The sequence below is a fragment of the Labrus mixtus genome, chromosome 4 (genome assembly GCF_963584025.1).
Source record: "Labrus mixtus chromosome 4, fLabMix1.1, whole genome shotgun sequence".
Classification (NCBI taxonomy): domain Eukaryota; kingdom Metazoa; phylum Chordata; class Actinopteri; order Labriformes; family Labridae; genus Labrus; species Labrus mixtus.
The window spans coordinates 10,630,202-10,649,757 of record NC_083615.1 but is presented as its reverse complement, the minus strand read 5'-3'; the positions used below and the strand labels follow the sequence as shown (position 1 = coordinate 10,649,757).

The 19,556-nt window shown below is 43.4% G+C and overlaps 1 protein-coding gene across 1 annotated transcript; it reads right to left on the bottom strand.

The window, feature by feature from the left end:
- Positions 1-319: 319 nt before the first annotated feature.
- On the bottom strand, positions 320-18,687 carry nuak1b (NUAK family, SNF1-like kinase, 1b). Its single transcript, XM_061035819.1, has 7 exons — positions 17,385-18,687; positions 12,784-12,904; positions 8,051-8,202; positions 6,912-6,977; positions 6,671-6,790; positions 4,978-5,110; positions 320-4,708 (listed from the first exon to the last, which is right to left on the bottom strand). Exons 1-7 carry the CDS (start codon positions 17,691-17,693, stop codon positions 3,615-3,617), a joined length of 1,995 nt encoding a protein of 664 aa, XP_060891802.1. The 5' UTR covers positions 17,694-18,687; the 3' UTR covers positions 320-3,614.
- Between the last annotated feature and the right edge of the window lie 869 nt (positions 18,688-19,556).

Sequence of the window (19,556 nt, the reverse complement as noted above, 5' to 3'; positions counted from 1 at the left end):
CTCGGTCTAACAATTGGGATATTTGTTTACACAATTTCAGCACTGATCAGTGTCTTCCCATTTAAAACCTGGACCTTAGGAAGACATGCTTAAACTCAGATGATACTTTAAAGGGAAGCTAGCAGAGTGTAAAGACAGCCATCTTGGCCTACTTTGTGAATGGGACATTGATGTTTGCAATGTGAGACCCATTTTCAGTTATATTTATTTATCCTACTCAAAGAGAATGTCCTAATTACACTTCAGCACGACCCAGCAGTATAACTTATAGATACATTTCAACTCAAATGACCACACACAGCATAAAAACAAACACGTGTTACTTTCCAGATCCATTTATTTGAGTTGATACAGTACTACAGAGGCATTGTGTCGAGTAGAAACACACCCGAATGACTGAATTAAGACTTTTACAGGATTTGAAGAACTCCTACTGTTGTTGTTACTAATAAGAAAAATCACACTTGGCCACTGCTTTCACAATGAGATGATACCACTTCTATTTTGAACAAACAATTGATATTTGATTTTGTGCGGTTTGTCCTGAACACAACACACAGTCCAGAGCAGGCCAAAGCATGAAGAGGGAGGGGTTTTTTCCCCCCCTGACGACGAATTAAATGGCTTGATCACCAATAAATACAAAGTATAAAAACACATTGATATGAATTTGCAATATCAAAAAAAAAAAAAAGTTCATAAAAGATACCAAAGGCACACAACTTAATCCACCTTGGTAGTCCAGAATCACAAACAAACAAAAAAAACTGTGGCAATATCCATCAAAAGTAATGAGCCATTACGAAAAAATAATACTTAAATAACATAATAATACTAATTTATTATTATTGTCATAACAATATCCAGTCAAGTTTTCCTATGATTAGACTAACAGATATGCACCACGTGTTTCCAGTTTGGCAGAGTTTTAAGTTTCAGATTCATCCCATTGCTTTATTTCCTTTCTATCGTGATGTTGTTCCAGCATTTTGCACCTCCCTTAGGTAAAGGGGGGGGGGGGTGCATTCTTCTAAGGGTCACCTATTGATATTGTAGTGCATTTTCTTGCATTTTTTCCCCCCATATTCCAATTAATTCTAAAGGGTTGTTTTTGCCATTTGGAGGTTTATCATGGGTTTCTCAAACTGCATCAACCAGTTTCTGGAGCGAAAATTCTAGTACTTCAAGGAAGGAAGTGTTTTCTGCCATAACATAAAGCAATATAAAGTTTCTTATATTTTGGAAAATCAAAAACAGAAGCATAATAAAACAAAATACTAACATAGTATAATTTTCTCACTGTAAATCCAGTTGACAATAAAATGCAAATCCAAAAAAAAGGCAATAAAATGCAATATAATACACAGCGGGTCTTTCGTTTGAACCCAGGACCTTTCCTTCACACCAGAGACCCACTGAAAACATTCAACATGTGATCGATTTCCTCTGGGCCATCTCCTGCATTGTTTTCCATTCACATCACTTGATATCTTGGGTGATGTCAGTCATCATACTCCCACTTGTTTTTTTTTTTTTTTTGGCTGCAGTTGAAAAGTATAACGTACTTTCTAAGGCCATGCAGAACACACTGAATGACCCTCAAGACAAGCTGTATCAATAGCCTCCAGCATCTCAAATGAAATCCCCCAAAAATAAGAAAAATAAACAAACATGAGGTAAAGCCAATGTGGGGATGATTTCATTCACCAATGGGGATTCCAAAGGCAAAGAAAAATAATTGTAAAAATTACCCTTGTTAATCCCTGACCCATCCAACGCCAAAGCTTCAATCCATCTTTGGTATCAAAACAAAAAAACTTCCATCTAATCTTTCTACTCACTTTCTTTACTTTCACTATTCTACCTTACAATTCCTTCAACATAAATCTAACTCCTTGACCTTTCCTGTAAACAACAGAAAAGTCCTCTCCAACCTCAGCATCTTCCCATGTTCCACTTTTTCTCACTCTTTCCTTCTCCCTCTAGCTATAAACCTATACACACTCCCTCCTCCCTCTTTTACTGTCAAATGAAAACAATAGCTGGCTAATTGTGCTTGGTTGACATAACGGACTAGTATACACAGCTGGAGGGCTGAGCACGCACCACAAATCCCACCTGTGCCGTGTCTGGCTGGTGCTGATAGAGATCTCTAGTACCAACACGTCTCCACCCTTTGTCTGAGGAATTTGCTGTGTCATCAGCAGGCTAAAACAAACTGTCTTACTTGGCTGTTTTGAAGGGATCCGTGTAAAATATGATCACGTCTGAGAACGGATAACCTACATTTGGTTTCTTTGGTAAAAAAAAAATAAAGTAAAGTAAAACAACTGCACGTCTCAAGAAACAGCCTGCTTTATCAGGTAGGCTTGAAAAAATATCAAACAACCAAGGTTAAGCGAGCCAGGCACATTCCAGGACTGTGAGATGGTGTCTGCGACATCTCCCTTCACCAAGTGTCCCACTAGGTGAGTCGCTCCAGACCCTTTAGGGGCTGCCAGCAAAAATCTGTGCTCAACCAAGCCACCTAAACTGCTGACAAATCAAACTCTGGGCTTAAACACTGACAAAGAACACAGAGAAGGACTTTTTGTTCCCCCAGACATTATCTGTGTTTTTCTACTTGTGGAAGGAGACGAGGCTGTTTGATCTCAACTGTCTGAGATTAATCATAGAACCCAAAAAACATGTGAAGTTGTGTGCAGAAGGCCCTGGGTCTCTCCACATTCACAATCAACATAAAAAAAAAAAAATCACAACTGGCGACAGATTGGCCTGGCTTTTCCCTCCACTTTTAGGAAATGACATACATAATTTGAATTAAGAATCAAAAAAGGCACTTCCTACATATTCCCAAGTATCATACACATATATAGGACATATGCTTTTATGAAGGTATATCTGCCTGCACGTTTTACAAGCGCAGGCATTCTTATATATGTTGAGTATATATATGTTTCCCATTATCACTGAGTAACATAATTATATATGTCAGTTCCACACAAAGAGTTTGGACTCTTCCAGTAATAAGCCAGCGCCCACCAGTTTTGCACTTAAACTAAAAGCTACAAAAATATCAATAAATAATCAGCAATGTCAGTTATATTTGGAACAAGACCCTGGTTTGTTTCTTTTTTTTTTTTTTTTAAAGGAAGTAAAGATCACAAAAGCATGTGCTCTATGTGAGTTTTAAGGTGCTTTTGTAAACTCAAACTCAAGATTGGTGGCGTACGAAAAGAGCCAACCAGTTTCTGGTTGCTGCGTTTGTGATTCTAACTTGCCTTCTTGCTGAATATGTAAACATGTTGAACACAGCAAAGTCTATGGGCGGGCCAAGAAAGCAGACTGGGTGGCATTTTTTTCATTTCCAGCTCCTTCTCTCTGTCTAAAATTCCCCCTGGCCAGAGAAGGGCATGTGAGTGTGTACATCTGTGCGTGTGTAGACATATCATTTCCAAGATTTCAACCTCACATGAAAAACCACAACCTCCAAAAAAGGTGTATCCCAGTAACACACTGGTCGTTAAAGACGTCTACATACATCTTTACACACACATGCACACACACAGTCATGTTCAATCCAATCTGCTTCTTCTCTCCCTGCCACCCATCTGCTAGGTGAGGTTGCTGCTGATGTCCAGGGCTTGCTGGTACACCTGAGTCATGTCCTCCAGGTCCCCTAGCAAGGAGAAGCTGCCATTGTCTCCCGGGGAGCTTTTCATTCTGGAGCCGCGGCTGAACTTGGGTCCCTGGAGAGGTGGCGCTGCCTGGAAGCCCTTGAAGTTGGCGAGCTGCAGCAGGTTTTCCGCTGAGACACAAGCCCTGATGTTTGTGCGGAGGTGAGGGGTCGAGGGATGCCACTCCGCCCCGCTGAGAGAGCTGGGCGACAAGGAGAGGGCAGAACTGTCCTCCCCAACGATGCTTGAGGGCCGACTCTGACTGCGGGACAGACCAGAGTCAGTCGAGGGAGGAGGCTCACCCAGGATTCCAGCCACTGCTGCCACTGACGGGGGCCCACTGTAGGTGGAGTACTTGCCATTTCGCTTCAAGATGCCCTTTCTCCCTATCACTCTTTTAGGCGGGGAGGTAGCCAGCAGTGACATACTGGTGCCCCCTAATAGCTCAGAGGACTCACTGCGCTCTGGCGAGGAGTAGTACCCTGATTCTCGCTGCTGGTTGTTCTTCAAGATGCCTTTCTTTGGAAGAGTAGGCACCATCTTAGCCGGCGAGCCTCCACTCAGAGTAGGCTCCTCTTCCTCTTGATCTGGACTTGAGGCTTCGTCTCCACCTTCAGCATTTGTAGGCACCATCATTTGACCCGACTCCCCCTCTTCCAGACTGGCAGACTGCTGCTCTTCAGTCACCCTGGTTTTAAGGATCCCCTTGGGTCTCTTCAAACCGGGCTTGTCCTCCGCTCCGCCGTGGGACTGTCCAACCTCCACATTCTCCTTCTTGGACTTTTTGGGCCTCTGGCGCATCAGCTGTGGCATGACAGTAGCTTTGGCTCCAGAACCACGTGGCTCAGTGCGGTTCTGCCAGTCGATGAATCGGGCAAGCATGGGTGAGCCCCCGTGGTCCCGCTGGGTCTCGCAGTCGCACACACTGTTCTTCCATCCCCAGTTCACCCACCAGTGATTAGCGATGTCCTCCACTGTGGCCCGGCGCTCAGGGTTCACCATCAGCATCCAACGGATCAGTCCACGGGCATCTAGAAGGAAAAATGTGTTTTGCATTACAAAAAGTTGCTGTAAAGACAAATTGGGCACTGAGCATCAGATTGAATAGATATTGCAGGTTCTATTTTATGTGCTGAGCGTAATCCAATCTATATATATATTTAAATGTTTATCAAAATCCAGCTGAACTAGATTTGTCAAGATCAGTTTATGATAACGTTTAATAAAGACCACTGGGATAAGGTGTATTCCTCCAAGAATGAGAAAAACATGAGAAAAACAAGGAGGTTTCCTGCCGTACCTGAGGACTGGGTTGGCTCTTTGTACTCGCCGTTGCTGATCTGGCGAATGAGGTTCTTGTGGTCTCCCCCATCAAATGGCATGGTCCCATAGACCAGGGTATACAGCAGCACCCCTAGAGCCCAGCTGTCCACCTATTGAATAAAATAGTAATCAACATGACATTACTTTCATCATGCAAGACACAAAAACAACAATTTGAGAAGTGCAACAGAAACACAGTCCTCCGGTCATGTTTTGACAATGACATGAAACAATTAACAGTGTGAAATTATTTTTGAAGCACTGTAATTATTGTTGACACTAGCATCCCTTCCGAACATCTCTTTAAAAAGAGCTTGTGGCGCTGCTGTGCTTCTTTAGCGGGTTTTTATAGAAATAATGACAAATGCCAGTCTGCTTGTAGGAAATGGCTTATTTCCACAAAGATAAATCCTCTTCTTCGCCCCCTCCCCTTCACTCTTTCCTGCTCTGTCAGGCAGAAGCAAGCACTTTTTGACCACCAACCCTAATGCAATGTGGCCTCCTAAGTAAGTGGTTACATAAGACTTTGTGTCTGGGGCATGAGGAGGTGCACAGCGACGTGGGAAATGGTGGGAATGGAGGAGGGTAATGAGTCCAGCAGAGATGGTAGAGTCTGATATCCTGGCCCCTGAGGACTCACTGGAGATACATCACCAATTCTGCATCTCTGTGTGTTTGTGTGTGAGACAGTGACAAAGAGAGGGCAATGTGATGTTTGTGTTTATTGACTGTAGTACCAAGGGGATGAGATGAACTGAGGGTTTTTTTTTTTCTGGTGGCAGAAGCTGGTAGTATAAAATAGTCTAGGAAGAGGAAATCAGATCAGGCCAGTTAAAGAGCAAGTGTAACTTCCTCTTTAGGATCCTGACCAACATCAGGAATATTTCAAGGGCAAGCCGAGCCACGCTCTATTGTTGTGTTCTATTTTCGTTGCATGTGTTTGCTGCAATTTGCGGCCTCACCCCGACCGATATTCTGTAATTTCGATTGCGATCGGACTTGTGTAGTTTTTAGCACTCTGGAGGAAATTATAGTGAATTACGCTAAATTGAATGCTTGGACTTGAAAATCTAAAAATGCATGTTTTTTTTCCCCTCGTCAGTTGCTTTGTTTTATGTAACTGATGCGATTTCAGAGACAACGCCCTTCGGAATGACTCTGGAATTGCCAGACGAGTGGCTTTGGGGAGGCTTTTTCACTTTTTCTTTCACCAAAACTATTTAACTTTGACCATGAGCTTGTTTTTTTTAGACTGTGGAGCCCATTCCAATCCAGTAAAGATGAAGAGAAAACTATCCTCCAGTTCCTCACTTCAAAGGATCAACACATGGTAGGAAGGGGAGTACAGGGGAGGGTTGCAGACAGTATCTGAGCTGACCCACTGTAGAGTTGCAAGAGAGACCCCCCTTTGACTGGAGCCTAATAGTAATCCCATCAAAGAAACTAGAAAATAAAGCCTTTCACTTCTTTGTGTATGATAATCACTGGTGAGAGAATAATGATGAAAGTTGTATAAGGTGAGAGATCCAGGCGGTTCACACCAAATTTAACAGCAAGGGAAGTCAATAACAATGATGATGGTTACATAAAAAGATAATCATGTCTTAGAAGTTCAGAAGGGAGCAGCTGCTTCTTAAGTCATTGGCATTGTCTGGTTGACTGGCCCTCACCTCTGGGCCTCGGTACGGTCTCCCATTGACGATCTCTGGTGAAGCGTACAGCGGACTGCCACAGAAGGTTTGCAGCAGCTTGTCCTTGTTGTAGAGGTTGGACAACCCGAAGTCAGCAATCTGTGAAAACACAGGTACTTGTGAAGTTTACAATCAAACATGGGATTGTTAGTCCATCATATGAAGATCAATTTAAGATGAGGCATTTAAGTCTGCCTCACAGATCGACGGGCAAACTTACCTTAATATTACAGTTTTCATCCAGTAGCACATTTTCCAGTTTCAGATCCCTGTGCACCACTCCATTCTGAAAGACAATGACAAAACAAAGTAATGATTACCGTAATTAATCTATGGATGCATTTTTCATGAGGGGAGTGCTACACAGTCGACTGGTTTGAGAGATGATTTACTCCGACAAAGCTAGCTTGTGGCTCTCGGGGGAAATCAACGCAGTCTGTTGGTGTAGTTCCCTTTAATTGCCCCTGTCCCCTCTGGGGTCTTTATGCTGACATCTGCTGCGATTTTCTTTTTAAACTCAACTCACATGTGTCACATAAACATGAGCCTGTAATTACTGCCCTGTATGAATGATGTTCTCACAACATCTTGGGGATTAAAAAACTATTCCGGGGTTTAAAAAAAAAAACAAAAAAAAAACACAACAACCCGGTATTAACATGTGGTATGCAGACGGATGTATTAGTTATTGTTTTTGCAGGGAGCTTTTGTTTAAACTGCTCTGACTGCTCTGATTGCTTGCTTGTTGTGTCAGTGACTCACATCACCCCACCCGGCGCAAGGCCGTGCTTGGTGGTGATGATTCATCAGTCATGGCTGTCTGGGACTCTCCTATCTGAGGACCATGACATCATATCTATCTCCAGTTGGGAGTATGACAAGTGGGGAGTCCAACCAAACAAGCATGAGACCTTGTGGGGGGGGGGGGGGGTTGAAGGGTCTAGAGCAGTAGGTTGAAGTGGGTGTGGCTGAATCATAGGGGAGAAAGCTTTGGGGGTATCTCGGGACAGCCTCCTTCAGTGTGTCAACAGATGAGGACAGAATTAATGCAGGGGCCTGTTTGGTGCACTGTAATCGGATCGTAAGCCTGAATTAAACCGGCCTGTGTTCCATCTTCACTCAGAAACAGATGACTCCCTTAGGCTAGAGCGCCAAGAAAAGCATACCGTGTAGGGCCTGTAGATTAACCGGCTGTATGGCTGACTGCAGAGCTGGATGGAGAGTGTTACAATAAGCACGCCTGGAAAACAAAGTCTGTGTGTGTGTGTGTGTGAGAGAGAGAGAGAGAGAGAGAGAGGGAAGCGTAGAAGGAAGTAAGGTAAATACGAAAGAGGGGGGGGGGGCATGTTTTTTTCTCACCTTGTGACAGTGGTGCACGGCGGAGACTATCTGTCTGAAGAAGTGTCTCGTCTCCCGCTCGCTCAGGCGCCGCCGCTCACTGATGTAGTCATACAGCTCACCCTTGCTGGCATACTCCATCACAATCACAATCTTGTCCTTGTTCTCAAACACTGAGGAATGATAAGAAAACAGTTGGAGTCCATTACTATCTACTTTCAAGGAAATACAACTTTATCAACAGCAAGCAAGATGGGAGGACAACTTGTGAAGACAATCCAGGTTTTCTATCATGTTAAAAATCACAAATGGACATCATTATATATGAATCACATACACGCTCTAGTCTTTGGATCAGGGATCCAAATTCCAGAGGAGCACATAATATCTTTACACTATTCCCAAGGTTACATCACCACAAACCCCACCTCATGAGTCTGGCTCCTTCACAACACTGCAGGGAGGGACTGCTAACTCAATCAAACCCTCTCCTCAGAGACCAGCGGAGCAGTGAAAACAGAGAGGCAGGAGTCGAAGCAAGGCGAGAAAGAGTGAGATTCACAGACAAAGAGGGAAAACTTCAGTGTCCCGCTATGCCCTCCGCAGAACACACTTTAACCGTGCATCATAACAAACACGTTTCACAACACTCTGCCCAATCTTATCCCCCAAAACAAAGTGTGCATGTGATTAAGAAATATCACATTGTTCAACACATCATGTTGAAACACTGAGTAACTTCCTCTTCTGACAGCAACATTGCACTCCTAATTACCCAGAGAAAAATTACAGGCAAGAGCATCCGCTTGTTATTGTGAGAGAAATGCTGTGTTACATTTAAAGAAGTATTGGAATCCATTCTTGTTTATTTGAACAGCTTTAAGGAGAGGGAACTTGTTTTATCAATTGAAAAACAGTGACAAATGGAGACAGTGCAGGCACATGGATGCCAATCACTTCCATATTATGTTAGTTAGAAAGTATGTAGAAATGGCAGAGTTTCAGCTTTCACACTCTGGGACAAGATTCAGGGCCAGATCGGGGCTGAGCCGCTGATCATTCATTTCTGCCTTTAGGAATCTGACTAACTGGTAATGTGGGATGTCCCAAGGGGGTTGTGCAACATGTTCATACTGTATGTCGCTGCTGTCAGACAGTGTTCATGTGGAAATTGTTACAAGGACTTGCTGCTGTTGTATGACATTGAACACAACAGCAGGGTCATTGAAGTACTATCTTGTTTTTTTTTTTTTTGGATATGTCCAAAAGTTCAAACCTTTTAAGCTGGTTAAAAAGCTTTAACAAATAAATAGTAGCAACTTGTTATTCCCAAACCTGAAGGAATAGTTGGACGTGGTTATAAAAATCACAATGAAAAGGATTACTCTTATAACCTTATCCAAAAATAACAATAACACAGGCTACAGTACAGCAAAAAAGAGGACGCTGCTTTATTGGAACATAATTAACTATTTCAACTGATCAAACTACTATCCCACCAGGGTGTGTTCTTTCTATTTATTCATCTTTTATTTATTGGGGTTTTTTCATATAAATGTGAACATTTGGTTTAAAAAAAAAAAAATGGTGGCTTGTTGCACATCTGGTGACTGAAGAAAGAAACCATCTGCAGTCACCAAACATATCATTCTGTGCTGGTATGTGGCCTGTATAATTTTCGATTTGGCAACATGTTTCTCTCCCAGCACTTCGGCATGAAGGGAATGAAAATGGTTATGTGTAAAAAAAAAAAAAAAACAAGGACATGACAACAACACACTCCGCCACGTCGCTCTGCGTTGTGCGGGTTGATTTTCCCACACTGCAGGGTCACCGGGGGTGAGGGCCTCTGCTTTCTGCACCCTTGAGTGAGCACCTTCATATATTGTCACACTCTCCTCTCCTCACCCTCCTCCCCAGGTCCTTTTACAGGAATAATCCCCTACAAAAACACACAGAGTCGCTGAGTGATGGTAATGCTCCCTGATCGTGTCTGTCTGGCTGAACGGGAAGAAACGGAGCAATCCAGCCCTCTGATTGGTTGACGGAGTGAAGACCTGTGGTGATATTCACATTGGTCCTTGGTGGGGTTTTTGTAGTAAAGCCAACTCTCAGCTTGCACTCCCATTTACCTTTGACCCCTGGTGGGGAAGTAATTACCTGGCTTACATAACTCTGGTTTGTTAGCCCGGTGGGTATAGCAGCCACCGCTACAGGCTCACTGTCACTCATTGGGGCTTTTGTTCCCGGGTCAAGCCCTCACATCTGAGTAATTAGCACTTATTGTTCTACTGCCTGCACTGATGATAGACCACTGTTGCAGGCATGCAAAGAGGACAAGTTTAAAGTGCCTTTACACTATGTCATACAGAACTTTATGTCCTTTAAAAGCACTCTTAAAAGTTTGCTTTCTGTTTACTGTGTATATGTGTGTGTGTGAGTGTGTGTGTCTGCTTAAAGCCTGATTGTGTGCTGTAGTAAAGATAGGTGAGGGACATGTATGTGTGTTAAAGGGGTTGGTACACAGTTATTTCAAATGTGTTTTCTTTTATTTCACGTGTGTTTGAACTGAGTTATTTGAGGGAGGGACGTTTCCTCTTCTTTGTTTTGCAGTAACATCAGTTTTTATTTTCTTGAACTGCTCTTATATAACTGAACTGAGCAAAGAAAATAAATAAAAGATCCTCAAGAGTTTCACTTACCATCCCCTCTTATGTCACCTTTAGAGAATGCAGCATAATGACCACCGTAAAAATGTTGGCCTTTTGCGCCTCACAGCGGTATTAATGATTTTATGTCTGTTCTAGCTTTATATCTCCTCATTTCCTTTTTCCTTTCATAGAGGAGAAGGGCAACATTTAGGGACATAAACGTATGTTCTTTTCTTGCAGAGAGTTTTATGAGAAGACCTTTCTAACATTGGTAAAAAAAGCATCACCTTCTAGCAGCAGCAGCCTCCACAAAGCTGTGAAGTTCAGAATATACCAGCTGCTGGTTTTAGTGTAAGATTCACTTTATAGACACTTGTGGAATCCACTTGCAAATAATCATGTTTCCCTAAATGTCAATCTTTCCTATTTAACTGAAGACAGCTTGTCAGGTTAACATTCACAGAGCAAGTTGTAGATTGGATGCATCGTTTTTTTTGTAACTTTCAGGATGACTATTTCTTCAAAAAGCTGGAACTGGGTTATTTAGTAGCGCCTGAGGAGCAAAGAGCGAAATCCGCATTTAAATGCCTAGCACAGCATGCTGATGGATGAAGAATGTGAGGGAGTGGTAAAAATCAATCTTCACGCACACATCTGGTATAGCTTTGCTTCACACAAGGCTGTTAGCAGGGGCTGTTGAAGAGGGTGTTGCCGGATACACAAATCTCGGGCCTCCTATATATCTCTAAAGCCCGGCTGGGTGGAGGCCAGGCCACAACAGTAAACGCTGGGTTTGCGGAGAAAAGGCAAGGGCAATGAGTCTGGTTGCGATTGTTGGGGAATTAGACTGCTTCTAAAGAAAAAAAGGCACACATAGAAACACCATACAGCCTCGCTGGAGTTCATAAAACTGGGTGTTCTTTTAATAATTCCCCGACAAAACCCATTAAACTCTGCTGCACTTCAGCCCTCCAGCTGACTGCTGACACGTTCCCATGACAAATAGTGATGTTTGTCACATACACAGATCGCTGATAACAACCTGAAGACTTTGACACTGGACAAAGGAAAGTGGGTAAGCCAGTTTGGGCAGTGGCAGATAAACCAGCTGCCATTGTGCCAGGGCAGCTTCACTGAAAAGGGCATTGAAACCGTTTGCTTCGTTGACACAGGCATAAAAATAGTCACGAGCCACAAATCATATGAAACCTACTCACACACTGCAGCGCCTTGTGACTTTAACTGCCTGCACATAGGCCCAGGCGACATTACAAAGGATGATTAAATGAGAGAAAAACCGTTGAAAGAATTCAATGAGAATTGTTCAACCTTTACACTCACCGTTAATTCAAAGCTGTGTTTTCATACAGCGAGTTAAAGGTCATTCAAACGGACTATCAAAATAAGGAGGTCAATGTGAGCCATTTCAGTCTGACTTTAAGGCTTTGATATTAAAGGGTCTCTTCCTGAAGTAGATATATGTTGACGTTGCTCCGGGCCTTTCCTCTCTTTTCAAAGCAATGGGGCGGGTCAGATACAGGGTGCATGCCTACAGATGACTTAGGTCAATCCATTGTCTCCCTATGCTCACACATAGAAACAAATATATAAGGGCTAATATGTAAAACACACACATGCACACACACACACACACACACTCAAGTACAGTCTGGCTCCCAGCTGCAGTTGTTTTTAAGTACCAGCAGATGTCTGGCCCTGAGATCAAGACCAGAGAAGACAAGAGATGAGACCCCTTAGATGTGGGAGAGGCAATCCCTTAGAATATCACCCTTCTTACACACACACACACACACACACACAAACTTCCAACACACGTGCAAACACACACACACACATGCGGAGAGATCTAGACACAGAACGTCAAAGACATCCAGACTTTTACTGTCCCACGCAGCCAGACAGAGCAGAGATGATAAATAACATCCCAGAGCTGTAGTCCAGGTCTTAATATGACATCTGCATAACATAACATGACAATCCTGCAGCTCGACCACAAAACGTGTGTTTTTGTTTATGTGGATGATCAGTTTTGTGTGTGTGTGTGTGCGTGTGTGCATTTCCAGACATACAGCAGACCCTCACCTTCATAAATTGAAATGATGTGTGGGTGGCGGAGGGATGACATGATTTCTATTTCTCGGCGGATGTGAACCATGTCCTGCTCATCCTTGATCTTCTCCTTCCGAATTGACTTGATAGCCACCTGGAAACACAGAGAGAGAGAGAGACAGAAGATGCTTTGATCAGATGGCAGCAGAAAATATAGACGTCCCCAAGTAAAAGACAGCCTGGATGCATCATGTGTAGATATTTAAAACCACATTTGGAGATCATTTGAAAAGGGAAATGACGAAAGTTAAATTAGACTAAAGTACAACACATTGATGTCACATTCATTATCAGTGAACTTTAAAATGTACATGGCTCACACAGAGTACATACTGTACACAATGTGATGTCCTGCTCAGTGAAAACATGCGGACCAACTCTGATACACCTCTCTCCCAAAATAACTCTTGTATTTCATCAACCTCTCGTCTATGCCGGGGGCTGCCCTTGAACTCTTACAGGGCCTAGGCCTACATGTAACCAGATTTTAGTCAGTGCTCAGGCTTGGTTTCTGATCTGAACCCCCAATCTTTTTTTTTCCAACACACAGTAATCAGAAGTCAGGTTCACAAGGGGAAACATCGGGTTTCCGTGGCAACCAGCTATCTGGATGCAGCTGCTGTAACTAAACAAGCTGAGACACGGGCTGTATACAAATATGGACAAAAAACATCTTCCTGGACAATAAGGGAAAATACATGGCAAAGTAAAGGGGAACGCCAAAAACTCTTTGCTGCTTTCATTTCATTCAGGCCTGCCCGTGCAGTAGTTGGTGAAATGTTTCAGTGATCACAAGTACTGTGAAAAACGACGTGAGCAAGGTGTTAAATTTTCATGCTTTCTCGAGGAAGTCAGGGAGACATGGAGGTCAGAGTGCTCCTCCATAAATCAGATGCCGGTATTAACTTTCACAGCCGTGTTTCCTTCCCCGTCTGAAAGCCTTGAGAAGACACTAAATCACTATCCCTTCTCTTATTCTTAGTCATACTGATTAGGAGCGGATAATGGGCAACATTCGGAATAGCTGACCTGCTGGGAGTTTTATGGAGGAATCAGGAAGAGAGCAGGAAGTGATTCAGTTTCCTTGCCTTGCCCATGGGGTAAATGGGCCTGCTACAAGACATTTAGCAAATAACACTTGATTTTTTTTTTCATCCTCATCAATGCAATGCTGTATCAAGTGGCTGCCTTTATGCCTTAAGCCTTGCACTCTTATTTTGAGAGGTTAGCGTCCTTTTCCAAATAAACCAATGTAGAGCACACAGTCAGGCACATGTCGCTCTAATTGCAGCCTAAACACTCTGGATTGAGTCCTGGGTTTGCTTTGATCAGGCCTGTATGGAGTCTGTCCGCTCTGAATCCTGTTAGTTTAAACTTTTGTCCTATCCGGGCTAAGCGGCTGGTATTCTGAGGAGCCTAGCTTTATTCCATGCAGGAGAAACCACAGGCAGTAGCGAGTGCCAAGCTAATTACTGTGTACATCAATAAAAATAACCCCAAACCGGAATTGTTCCCCTTCCAGAGAATTCCTTGATTACATAGAATTTAAAGAAATGACACCATAATAAACAAGATTGGGTCCAATGGGGTCCGCACGCTGGGTTCATAATTGGTTAAACGTTGTTTGTGTCTTAACACTGATGTTTTCCTTTACCTCATCAGATTCATTACCATTTCACCGCTGATCCCCAGAAACGTGAGTTTATTCTTTCGACTTTTGTGTTTAGTTAGGCTTAATGTGAGTCACGTTCCTGGATTTAATGCAGGAAGTAATCCAGGAATTCATCAATTTAGGCAACAACTAAGAAACAACCTTTAAACAAAAAGCAAAAAATACTTTCTCCCTGAAACTATTCCCTATAAATAAAGTTTCCTTTTCTCCTTGTATCAATCTTTTACAGCTTCTTATTCCACACTGTATTCTAACCCTCCAGCTCTCTCCCACATTGGGCTTGAGAAGTAGCCAGGTATCTTGTATGTTTCTCCTCATGTTCCCCTGCACTGACCCCGATGTGGATCATTAAACAGGACTGCAGATCAGCCACTTGCCAGCTGGCCCGGCTGGCTGACACAGCCTCGCTTGTCCTTAAGTGGATCCCTATTACTGTCACTCACAGTAAACAGGCCCTGCTCTGCTGCCCACATCAGCCCCTGCCAGGTATTGGGGCCCGCCTCATCTTGGTGTCCCCTCAAAAAAAAAAAAAAAAAAAAAAAACTAGCCCGTTTGAAGTGAGGGTCCATGATTTGCTTCACTGGAGCCTGACATCTTCCTGCACTTTCTCAGGCCATTAAAATAGATGAAGTATTCATCGCATGCTCACTCTACCCTGGGTTTTTCTACCGATCGTGATCATCGCTTGTGTCGGCTGTGTGCGTGTCTGACTCAGAGTTAGGGGTGAGAAAGAAAAGGAAAGTTAGTACGAGGAAGAGGAGTGTCAATTTTCCAGCGAGCTTCATTCTCAAACACATTCAGGAATCATAATACCTCATCAAGAGCAGCACATATAGCGGAGGAATGTCAGTGTTTTCCCCTCTCGCGAACCCCTCCAGTGAATCCATTGTTGGACAATGATGTAATCTGGTGCTTTAAGCTCATATTAATATGACTCCCTAACCCCTTTAACTGAGGCTGCCCTTCTCTTGTTATGGAGGTGGGCTTACTCTGTGTGTATCTGTGCTAAATGCCCACCCCCTCCCCGTGTGTGATGGATCCCCCACACAGGATATTAACCTTCCCATCCAATCTCATTTCCTGCTGTGGATGGCCTTTCATGTGTCACTGCCCATTTTAGGCCCTGCTGTCACCACAACCTTTCCACTCTAATCATCTAGATGGCACTGACTACATAAAGACCACCTCTATTTATCTTTCTCACGAGTATACAAACATGAAACACATCTTCCACAAACACACAAGCCTGTGCATGTGTCACATTCCCCCCCCCTCTGTGATGTCTATGATCTATTGCACTCTGTATAAAGTTCCACTGAGCCGTCAAATTGTAAAATGTATGGCTTGGCAGATTAGACTGGTCAGTCACTCAGTTCCACTTTCGCTGACACGCCGAATGTGCCCACATCTTATCAATCTTCCTCAAGTGCCTTCAGTTTACTCCACACATGTGCACACACACAAAAAAACGTCCTCCGCCTGTCCCCTCACTTCAGCTCCTGACTTCGCTGTACGAACACAGGGGACAGGAGTCAGGGGTCAAGTAAACTCCAGCAACGCAGTGCCAGACACACACGTGGCCCGTGAGGTGGCCGGGAGTCACGCTCTGTCTGCTTTCTGCTGGTGCTCTGCGTGCAGAGAAGTTGATTCTCAAAGGACTTCCCTAAGATATACAAACTCCCACGTGAAACACAGTGGTACAAGGAACTCCTATACTTTACTGACATGCTATTTTAGGTCTGAGTGCTATTTTCAGGAAATAACAGTAGATTACAGGGGAATGGAAGGTATGAGGCCACAGAGATTTGACCTATAAAGAACTATTTGTAAGTCTATTTCTTCCTTATCTGACTATGGGATGGACATTTTAGGCATCAGTAGCCTACTAGCAAATGCAAATAAATATTGACCTAGTGTAAAGAAGTGCTATTCCTTCAGAAAAGTCTCAAATAAATCAGTAAAAGTAAACAATTTTGGGCCAATCAGTACAGGCTATATCAAACTAACCCATGTTGAAATAAGATACTTTGACCCTGCACTCAATGTCCATTGTGCAATTTCACGACGCAAGTGAAAGTAAAATACTCCACATCGCAGTAAAGCTGCTGTCATGACGATAATAAATAGGAAAACATACTGAAGACTATATGCCAAGTGGGACAGGGCAAGAGAGAGTACCAGAGCGTTTATCGTCCCCCTATCAAGCATGCCTATGCCAGGAGCAATGGAACCATTGGAGGGGGGGGGGGGCAGCATTGTTGACCTACACTAAATTTCCTCCGTTGCATTTGCTGTGCATGGAAAGTTCCTTGTGTCCTGCCAGAATGGACTCTTGGGGGTCAAATTTTGTCACACGTGAAAACATTTGGAGACATTTGGTTCGTCTGCTGGGACTACAACAGCAGATGGTTGGTTTATTAACTTCTCTTTTTTTAAAAAGGAAATAGAAAAGCTGTGACTTGACACAACCAAACACACCAAAACACAGTTAAACAGAAACCCTACTGATAGGGGAATAGCCTTTAAGTATAAGACACTTAAACACAAAAATGTGCTTTGGTCCCAGCAGTGTCTCTGGGGGACTGTTAGGTGTTTTCCATGATGCTTAACTGGAAGTCACATCAGTCAGTAGCTGGATTTGCACTCTAACATCCGGTAGTGAGGCCCCGCATAGGACGAGGCGTGTGCAGCCACAACTGAGTGGCCCCATGGGCCCTTTGGAGCATCGGGGGAATTCCCAGGGGGGAGGACATGCACACGCCTCTGACTCATTTAAGACTTGAGTTGTTTGTAGCTTAAGTAAGGGTATAGGAAATGTATGAATGTAGGCTATAGGCTACTAAGAAAATGGACCTGCAAAAAGCATCATGGGAGTCGTTAAATTGTCTGTTATGTTGCTCACCTCTCTGCCAGAGTGCCGCTCAATGGCCTTCTTCACTTTGCCATACGTGCCTCTTCCCAGCGTCTCCAGCAGCTCGTAGCGGTGTTTCAGGTTGTGTTTGTGGTGGTGTTTCTTCACGCCCGAGTTTCTCCGTCCATCACTGCTCACCGGGGTCCCTTCAGGTGAGCTGCCGGCAGGTAGAGGTGGAGCGGGAGTCCGGGTTGGAGGGGAGAGGTCACCTCCGGCAGCCGGCTTGCCCGCGGAGGTTTGTCCTCTCTGGGCCCCGGGACGCGTTGCCCCACGGTGGGGCGATAAATAAGCTGTTTCCATCTCACTATCGGGAAGTGTTCAACCTTCTTACTGTTAAATACGTCAAACTAGCTACCTTTAAGAAATTGATAATATAGGCTAATGTGTCAAATAATCGTATTAATAAATAAATAAATTACAAAGAATAACGCGCAGCCTACTAGTCATATTATAAGGCTACATGTGGAAACTAACATTTCCAGATTGTCTTAGTTGATCAATAGGCTTTGATCAAAGTGAACAGAGATTATTCCTCCGACCTATTCATGGTATTATCGCTATAGACTATAATCAATCCACTAATGATAAAGCACAGCAATTAAATGACATTATCGGTTTATATTAAGCTGATACATAACCCTATATTAGAGGATAAACAATAATAATTATAGTGCCAATTTGTGATGAAATGTATTCAGTTGTCGTCTGCAGGCTGCAAGGCAAAAACTGAATACACTTTCGATTTAGTGTTGACAGATTGGCTATAATGAACGAGCGAACTCTTTACCAATAAAAGAAAAAAAAATAACTAAATAAATTGATCTCCTCACTCCTCCATTGACTGGCATAATCTAGCTGTGGATATTTCTGTCTCGTTCATACTATCTGTCGTCCTAAACGCTGCCAACATTACCGACTCACATCTAAAAGGCGAGAAAGCTGCGACGAAACCGGCGTTTTGGATGAAGATGACCCTCATTTTGTCCACGGCCCAGGTAGATAGCTCCTCATTCATCTGGACTCTGTCTATTGTGCGGCTGCATGCTCCGTGCAGGGGTCGACGGCGGTGGAGGTACGCTGTGATCGGACACTATCTCAAGCTGAGACGTTTTGGATACTGCCATGGTCGTTTTGCTACTCCCCTTCTTCTTCTTCTTCTTCTTCTTCTTCTTCTGCTTGTGTGCCCGTCTTCTTGTTTCTCCCCTTTCTCTCTCTATCCTCAACGTGAGAGGCTGTGAATAAGGATTGCGAGAGGATCCGAGACCGGGGAGGAGTTAACGCAGACCTCCTCCTCCTCCTCCTTCCCTGTCTCTTCTATTCCCTTCTCTCTCTCTCTCTCTCTCTCTTTCTGGGCTTTCTTCTACCTCCCCTCTCTCTCATCTGTGATATGACTGCAGCTGAGCAGGGGCGTAGCTCAGATTAATGTGACCCCCCCCCCCCTCCCCCGAAACCCCTTTGTGATTTCCTTTCCAGACTGATATGTTCTTTCAAATTCAGATCCAAATTAATTAACACACACTCATCCCAGAATGCCCCGTTCCGCCAGTTGGGAAGGAATATTAACTGGATTTATTTTCACAAGAACCATAAGCTAATAATTACTATATTTTGAGTCTATTGTCATGATTTTTTTTTTTTTTAGCTTTCTGGCGCTTCTCCTTGCAGTACTTACCCATTTTTTCTTTTGAGAATACTTCATGCATGCGTTAGGACAAGATCAGCAAAGATATGAGAAATACCGCTTAGTCTACAGTGGTCAAAAAGATTGATTATTAAAAGTTCCTCACACATGCTTCTAAATTAAATGATTGACTGTGGTGCCACAAGCTAGCAGTGTATGAAATGGTTCAAATTAGCACGATATTTACCAGCTGAAACATTTAAGTGACGCAACATGAATGCAATTGTAGTTGTAATCCAATAACATACATGAATCTGAAATATCAATGTCATTTGTATATAGACTGTAAATATTAATGGACGAAACCTGAGTGACGTCACATGTGAGTTCCAGTGTTCCTGGAGCCAGCCTCAAGCGGACCCTCAAAGAAACTGCAGGATTTTTCACCACTGCATTGACATCATTTTTCAACACCGGAGGTTGCCGCTTGGTATAGTGCCAATTCATGACCATTTTTTTTCTCAAGACACTTCGGAAAAATG

Excerpts from the sequence above, each read along its gene's own strand:
- nuak1b (XM_061035819.1), bottom strand. The coding sequence starts at position 17,693 with ATGGAAACAGCTTATTTATCGCCCCACCGTGGGGCAACGCGTCCCGGG. Across the intron at positions 12,905-17,384 it reads AGCGGCACTCTGGCAGAGAG|GTGGCTATCAAGTCAATTCG; the intron begins GTGAGCAACATA and ends CTGTGTTTCCAG. Across the intron at positions 6,791-6,911 it reads ATGAAAACTGTAATATTAAG|ATTGCTGACTTCGGGTTGTC; the intron begins GTAAGTTTGCCC and ends GTGTTTTCACAG.